Source organism: Myotis davidii, unplaced genomic scaffold (assembly GCF_000327345.1).
Source record: "Myotis davidii unplaced genomic scaffold, ASM32734v1 scaffold37, whole genome shotgun sequence".
In the NCBI taxonomy this organism is placed as follows: Eukaryota; Metazoa; Chordata; class Mammalia; order Chiroptera; family Vespertilionidae; genus Myotis; species Myotis davidii.
This window is the reverse complement of record NW_006289395.1, coordinates 2,693,368-2,701,696: the sequence shown is the minus strand read 5'-3', so window position 1 is coordinate 2,701,696 and position 8,329 is coordinate 2,693,368. Positions and strand designations below refer to the sequence as shown.

General features: G+C 52.2%; 1 protein-coding gene across 1 annotated transcript in view; it reads left to right on the top strand.

Moving 5' to 3' along the window:
- Positions 1-8,329, top strand: part of MYH13 (myosin, heavy chain 13, skeletal muscle) — a 53,547-nt gene that overhangs the window by 28,907 nt on the left and 16,311 nt on the right. The window contains exons 21-25 of the mRNA XM_006761723.1: positions 1,532-1,774; positions 3,266-3,442; positions 5,617-5,762; positions 5,862-5,952; positions 7,051-7,440. Coding sequence (XP_006761786.1) covers positions 1,532-1,774; positions 3,266-3,442; positions 5,617-5,762; positions 5,862-5,952; positions 7,051-7,440 — 1,047 coding nt within the window. The remainder of the gene's footprint in view (positions 1-1,531; positions 1,775-3,265; positions 3,443-5,616; positions 5,763-5,861; positions 5,953-7,050; positions 7,441-8,329) is intronic.

The window sequence follows — 8,329 nt, the reverse complement described above, 5'->3', positions numbered from 1 at the left end:
GAACCCGCCCTCCCCGCCTGTCTTCCACGGTGGAGTTAGACCTGCCTTGCTGTGGGTCTGTGTCATCATAATAAACGGTGTCAGGAGTGTAACAGGTATTTTAAATGTTTTTAAATAAGCCCTGGACAGTTTGCTCAGTGGTTAGAGTGTCAGCCCTGGTCAAGGGCTCGTACCTCAGTTGCAGGCTCCATCCCTGCCTGTCTGGACCAGTGTAGGAGGCAGCCAATCGCTGTGTCTCTCTCCGTCGATGTTTCTCCATCTCTTTCTATCCCTTCCACTCTCTCTGAATATCAGTGGAGAAAATATCCTTGGGTGAGAATTTTTTTTAAAATGTACATAAAAATTAAAAATTCAAAGTAGAAAGAGTAATTTTCTATACATGATTTTTTATGATATAATTATAGTAAAAATACTTTAAAAGATCCGAATTTTTATCAAGGAAGTAGGGGAGACATGGCCAGGTACACAGTGACACTCTGACCGTGTAATCGCACCATTTCACAGAGTTAAGGCGTTTATCGTTTGTCCTTTTTTAAATTCCCAAATACCTTTTGCCTTCTGTGAAAAGCATCTTCCCTTCCCCTTTTCACGTTCCCAGTCCGTAAATGTGGTTATTAGGTGCCCGCTCCCAAGCATAGTGGCAAGAGGTTTGGAACCAGCCTGCTGGGTTTGCAATTCAGGTCCTCCATTTGACAGCTGCGTGGCCTTGGGCAAGATACTCATCCACTTTGTGCCTCAGTATTCTTTTCTGTAAGATGGGCATAGTAATATATCCACCTCATAGGGTTGCTGGAAGGATCAGATGAGTCCATACGTGTGAAATGCCCAGCACATAGCACATGTTCAGTAAACACAGACTCTTACTCTTGCAGGTCTGTTTTCATTCATAACCTTGGAAGGTGTGTCCGGTCCTTATAATACTCTTGTGTGAGAAGCTATGGCCCAATTAAGTTTAAGAACTAATATGGTCTGTCCTAGAGACAGGTGTTCTGGGATGTGTACTTATTTAATCACTTACCCCTGTCTGTTTTGAATTTTCTGCTCTGAAGCTCTAGGAGGCAAGGCTAAGGAGACATAGACAGAACTTTCCTGTTGAAAGTTAAAAGGCAGTGACATTTTCTAAATATTCGTTAGTTTGTGATAACACTGGGATCAGTTACTTTTTAGCTGGTGGTAGTAGGCAGAGTGAGATGGTTGGGCATTGAGAATTAGCAGCGGCTTTATCAACTCCATGAATGCCTTGGCTTGAAGTTATTTGAGGTGAGTTTTTATCAAGTGGATGATGCCCACAGTGGTTTAAAATGAAGCATGTGGATGCTATATGCAGGTGAGGGTGTGTGTGTGTGTGTGTGTGCGTGTGTGAGTCTGTGTGTGTGTATGCGTGAGTCTGTGTGTGTGTGTGTGTGTGTGTGAGTGCGTGTGTGAGTGTGACCACTCCTTAGCACTAGTTAATGGGCTTGGGGAGGGCAAAGCCCTTCCTTCCCAGGGTCTGTCAGGAGCCTGAGCAACACATAACGCCCGGTCCCTCCAGGAAACGGAAAACCTGATGGACGCCGAGGAGCGGTGTGAGGGGCTCATCAAATGCAAGATTCAACTGGAAGCAAAGGTCAAGGAGCTGAATGAGAGGCTGGAGGAGGAGGAAGAGACGAACTCTGAGCTTGTTGCCAAGAAGAGGAACCTGGAGGATAAGTGCTCCTCTCTCAAAAGAGACATTGATGACCTGGAGCTGACCCTGACCAAAGTGGAGAAGGAGAAGCATGCCACGGAGAACAAGGTGGGCGAGCCCCAGGGACCCCGCGGTGTCCTGGCTGGTCCGGACTCCTCTCTGTAAGGAAGAGGCTGGCAGGCAGAACCCCCACTAACCCAGCATTGCCTGGAGTGGAGGCAGGAGTAGAGCATGGTTGGAGTCCACCCCATTCTGCCCCGTTCTCTACCCTGCAGGCTTCTCAGCCCTCCCTAGGGGTACCAGACTCTCAGCCCCACCACTTCCTCCACAAAGCAGGAGGTTTGGAGTCCCGTTCATCTTTGTTTCAATTCACTTGACACAGGAAGAGCAAACAAGAATGCCCCCAGGGCCAGGCAGATAATGAGGGAAGCAGGGGGTGAAGGAGGTGGAAAACTGGATGATGGCAGGGAGGCACTATTGGTATGGACTGACACACTGATGCACACAGCCTTCAGGAAAACCATCTGGAAATATTTCGTTGAATTCAGAATCCACACATCCACAACCCAGTGTTTTTGCTCCTCAGTGTAGAGACCAGGGACATTTCACTCCAGTTCGTACCGGGACATGTGTGAGGATGTTCGTGGTAGCATTGCCTGTGGGGGTGGGGGTGGGGGGGTGTCAAGCTGGAGGCAGCAGCAGGGCCCTTGCTGGGGAATGGAGAGGTGAGACGTGGAGGATGCTCATAGAGAAACAAGATAGATATAAAAGAACTAGTGCTGAGTGGAGGAAAGTAGGAAAATGAAAGACACAGCATGATGCCATGTGTAGACTAAAATTACATGCACACAAAAGAGTAAATATTTCACAGAACCAAATGAAGAGCACACAGTACATGATTCATTTCATATTGGCTGCCAATGAGATAGAACATAGGATGGTGTTGGCCAGGTGTGGGATGACTCAGTCAGTGCTGGGTGGACAACTGGATGTAGTGGAGAGAGACAATAGGGAGCGGTGGAGATTGTGGCAAACTGGAGAGCATTTACTCTGTCCACAAGTGGCAGCCATGACAGCGCCAGCCAGCTGTTGCCAGGTGGGGATGGGAATCCGGCATTGCCAGGGCTTCCAACTTTCGGTAAGAGACCAGAAACCCAGATTTTATGTGACATCTCAAGTTTTTCAATGTTGGTAACTTATTCAAAGTTGTAAACCACTATGAGGACTAAAGAAAAGATGTCTGTGGTTGGATTCAGCCTACGGGCCAGGAGGCAGTCCTCTGTGATCTGGAGGAATGTTGCACATGGGGCAGCGTTTAATTTAATGCTTTCAAGTTCCGTGTTCGGTGCCCTTGTCCTGCTTCTGGACAACTTAGGACCCCCATTCCGGATTATCCTTCCCCTTCCTGCCTCATTCTAAACCCCAATCGGCCAACCTAATAAGCAAGTTCCCATGAGGCGTCAGGTGGATAGAGATTGGCCTGTTCCCTTCAGAGGCAGCATATTCTCATAGCCAAGTCCTTCAGTAAGAGAATCAGTAGCCTTTGCTGGACACTCTGGTTTAACTGTTTGACTTGAACTGGTGTTGACATTGTCCCAGGTAAAGAACCTTTCCGAGGAAATGACGGCCCTTGAAGAAAGCATCTCCAAGCTGACCAGGGAGAAGAAGGCCCTGCAGGAGGCCCACCAGCAGACACTGGATGACCTGCAGGTTGAAGAGGACAAAGTCAATGGTCTCATCAAAGTCAACGTCAAGCTGGAGCAGCAGGCAGATGACGTGAGGGTGTTTCTCTGCTGGGCTCTCACACGCGGCACCTGCAGACACTAAGGAAAGGCGGGGTCTAGGCAGGATGCAGGGGTCTAGACAGGATGCAGGGGCCTAGGCGGGATGCAGAGGTCTAGGCGGGATGCAGGGGTCTAGGCGGGATGCAGGGGTCTAGGCTAGACAGCATGCAGGGGTCTAGACAAGATTCAGGGGTCTAGACAGGATGCAGGGGTCTAGACGGGATGCAGGGTCTAGACGGGATGCAGGTGTCTAGACAGCATGCAGGGGTCTAGACAAGATTCAGGGGTCTAGACAGGATGCAGGGGTCTAGACGGGATGCAGGGTCTAGACGGGATGCAGGTGTCTAGACAGCATGCAGGGGTCTAGACAAGATTCAGGGGTCTAGACAGGATGCAGGGGTCTAGGCAGGATGCAGGGGCCTAGGCGGGATGTAGGGGTCTAGGCAGGATGCAGGGGTCTAAGCAGGATGCAGGGGCCTAGGCGGGATGTAGGGGTCTAGGCAGGATGCAGGGGTCTAAGCAGGATGCAGGGGCCTAGGCGGGATGTAGGGGTCTAGGCAGGATGCAGGGGTCTAAGCAGGATGCAGGGGCCTAGGCGGGATGTAGGGGTCTAGGCAGGATGCAGGGGTCTAAGCAGGATGCAGGGGCCTAGGCGGGATGTAGGGGTCTAGGCAGGATGCAGGGGTCTAAGCAGGATGCAGGGGCCTAGGCGGGATGTAGGGGTCTAGGCAGGATGCAGGGGTCTAAGCAGGATGCAGGGGCCTAGGCGGGATGTAGGGGTCTAGGCAGGATGCAGGGGTCTAAGCAGGATGCAGGGGCCTAGGCGGGATGTAGGGGTCTAGGCAGGATGCAGGGGTCTAAGCAGGATGCAGGGGCCTAGGCGGGATGTAGGGGTCTAGGCAGGATGCAGGGGTCTAAGCAGGATGCAGGGGCCTAGGCGGGATGTAGGGGTCTAGGCAGGATGCAGGGGTCTAAGCAGGATGCAGGGGCCTAGGCGGGATGTAGGGGTCTAGGCAGGATGCAGGGGTCTAAGCAGGATGCAGGGGCCTAGGCGGGATGTAGGGGTCTAGGCAGGATGCAGGGGTCTAAGCAGGATGCAGGGGCCTAGGCGGGATGTAGGGGTCTAGGCAGGATGCAGGGGTCTAAGCAGGATGCAGGGGCCTAGGCGGGATGTAGGGGTCTAGGCAGGATGCAGGGGTCTAAGCAGGATGCAGGGGCCTAGACAGGATGCAGGGGCCTAGACAGGATGCAGGGGCTGAGCTTATAACTCTGGGATCAGAGTTGCTGAGTTGCAATCTCAGCCCTTTCCAAGCACATCTGGATGCTGAGCAAGCACTTAGAATCCAAGGCCTCAGTTTCCACCTTGTGAAATGGGGACACAACTAGCTCCACCTCAGAGGGTGTCCAAGGAAAACTCAGCACGTAATGTTAGTGAACCATGAGCTAATCATCATCATCATCATCATCATCATCATCATCATCATCATCACTGGCATCCATTTCTAGGTCTTTGGGTCCCCAAAGCTTCAATTTTGTTCTAACATTGCTAAACATGAGTTCTATTTGTGACCATGAAAATGGTCATTTCTCCCACCGTGTTACATTTGTTCTTGAGCTAAGAGCCAGGTTCATTGTCTCCGGGTTTCACTCACAACTGTGGCTAGAACTTGACCAGATGTCCCTGAGGCCAGAGAAGGTGTGCTCCACCCCTATACCCCCCCACACACACAGGTGCCCACATGCGTGTGTGCGCGCACACACACACACACTTTGCCCTGGGCTCCCCGCAGTGCGTGGTGTAAGTGGGGAGGGGGACAGTGAGCATCTTGGCCCTCGGGCATGGCTGTGGCAGTGCCCACCCCCAGAGCCCCGTTTGTTCCTGTCTGGGCAAGAACACAACCCTGTGGACACCATGTTTCTGCAGGGAACCTGGCCCAGGACCGGCCACCTGGGAATTGGGAATCGGCTGAAAGAGGCACCACGGGAGCCTCTGAGGCACCAGCCCCTGGGTGAGCCTCTGCTGGAGGAGGAAAGGCAAACCTGCTCCCTCTGAGCCCAGCCTGAGGCCGCAGTCACACCCCAGGGAGCCCAGGATGGCCTGGTGCCTGGCCAAGGGGCACGCTCCCTCTCCCAGCTGGGCCTCAGCCTTCCCCCCTTTCTTCCCAGCTCGAGGGCTGCCTGGAGCAGGAGAAAAAGCTGCGGGCCGACCTGGAGAGAGTGAAGAGGAAGCTGGAAGGAGACCTGAAGATGGCCCAGGAAGCCATCATGGATCTGGAGAACGACAGGCAGCAAGTAGAGGAGAAACTGAAAAAGTAGCTGTTTCATCTGGGCCTCTGTGTGCGAGCACGAAAGCCAGCTTCCCCTTTAGCAGGCTTCTCTTTCATGTGAAATGCATGTGTGTCTATTTGCAGGAAGGAGTTTGAAATCAGTCAGTTACAGAGCAAGATGGACGATGAGCAAGTCCACAGTCTGCAGTTACAGAAGAAGATTAAAGAGCTGCAGGTGAGGCCGGGAGCCCCCCACAGCGCCCTGGGTCACGCCGCCTCACCCCGCCGTCCCCTCTGCTTCCGTCACTGCTTCTTTCCTCCCTCCCCTTGCAGCTGGAGACAATGTCCTTCCTTCCCTTTATTTACGGAAGTTAATATTTCAATTTTCCAAGTCCCACATCAATGGGTTTCCTTGGACATAATTATCCTCTTACCAATGAGGCAGGACATTGCTTTTCTCGCCAATCTAAGCCCAGTGCCCTCGCCGTCTTCTCAGAGGTCACCACCAGTGCCAGTTGGAGGTGCATCCTTCTGGATGTTTCACTGTGGATTTATGTACATGAGACCTCAAAATATATCTGTATCTATAAAAGCCTAAGTGACCAAATGACCAAACAACCAAACTACTGAACAACCAGTCACTGTGACGCACACTGACCACCAGAGGGCAGATGCTCAATGCAGGAGCTGCCCCCTGGTGGTCAGTGAGCTCCCACAGCCAACCTCCCATGGCCAGCCAACCTCCTGTGGTCCCTCCCCCACCCCCCAGCTGGCCTCCCATGGTCCCTCACCCTGGCTGGCCAACTGCCTGTGGTCTCCCCCCACACCCCTGTCCAGCCTGCCTTGATCAGCCCCAATGGCCCTGATCACCAGCCAGGCTGAGGGACCGCACCTGTGCACAAATTCATGCACCGGGCCTCTAGTGCTATGTTATATATACAACACTCGCATAAGCTTATATATATGCATAAAAATATAAGGGAACAAGAACATTATTATATATATGTGTATATATGTACATAAATATATACATAAAATATACATATAAATGTCATGCTGAGACTATCATTCTACAACTTACTCAATTCATCCTGCAGAGCTGTCCATGGTGGCCATGGACCAGGTGCTGCGGACACCCAGAGGGCGCGGCTCCCTCACGGTGGACCTGACCACCTCCCTACTGGGGGACAGTTGGATTGTTGCTGAGTTTTTGACACTAATTTAGTCGTATAGTGTGTTCTTCAGTTCACGCTGCCTGCGCTCTATCCCACACCCTCCTGCCCTCCCCACGCGGCTGCTGCCCCCACAGCAGTGCTGACACAGGCCCTTGCAGGCCCGCACTGAGGAGTTGGAGGAAGAGATGGAAGCAGAACGCACGCTCAGGGGCAGGATTGAGAAGCAGCGCTCGGACCTCTCCCGGGAGCTGGAGGAGATCAGCGAGCGGCTGGAGGAAGCCAGCGGCGCAACCTCGGTCCAGATTGAGATGAACAAGAAGCGGGAGGCCGAGTTCCAGAAGCTGCGCCGGGACCTGGAGGAGGCCACCCTGCAGCACGAAGCCACGGCGGCCGCTCTGAGGAAGAAGCACGCAGACAGCGTGGCTGAACTTGGGGAGCAGATAGACAACCTGCAGAGGGTCAAGCAGAAGCTGGAGAAGGAGAAGAGTGAGCTGAAGATGGAGATCGATGACATGGCCAGCAACATCGAGAGCGTCTCCAAGTCGAAGGTACCTGCCTCTCTGCTCTTGGCAGACGCGAGGCTGCCATAGCCACTGCCCAGTGGGCAGGTGTCAGGAAATGCCCTAACTCACTGCACGTTCTAACCCGAATCCCTCTCCCCACGCTGCCTGCTCCCAAGTCCCCAATCAATTCAAGTCAGTCGAGCTTGACCCAACGACCTAATACAGTGGTTCTCAACCTTCCTAGTGCCGCGACCCTTTAATACAGTTCCTCACGTTGTGGTGACCCCCAACCATAAAATTATTCTCGTTGCTAGTTCATAACTGTAATGTTGCTACTGTTATGAATCGTCATGTAAATATCTGATAGGCAGGATGTATTTTCATTGTTACAAATTGAACATAATTAAAGCATAGTGATTAATCACAACAACAATATGCAATTATATATTCAATATGTGTTTTCCGATGGTCTTAGGTGACCCCTGTGAAAGGGTCTTTGGACCCCCAAAGGGGTCGCGACCCACAGGTTGAGAACTGCTGACCTAATACAGCTCCCGCCCTCATCATCTTCCCAGAGTTTCCCACAAAGTTTCCGATCCATCCGGCATTTTCTAGAATGAAACCTGTGGGTGGATTGCACCGAGAGGCCTTGTTAGGTGAGCTTCTCTGAGCCCACAGCACGAGTCCCTGGGAAGCAGAGCCCTGGGAGGCCAAGGGCAGGCCCAGGTTTTGGGGCATTAAAAGCATAGAAAACTCAGGAGGGGCGGGGCCCTTAAGGGAAATGTACATAAAATACAAACACAAAGTTAAGCATGTAAGTAAATATTTATTTAGAATGAGAAATAAGTCACAGATTACTGGCTCCTTGGAGAATGAGGCCCCTGTCTGCTCAGGCCTCCTCAGGCCATTGTCAGAAATGCCCGCAGGAGGACAT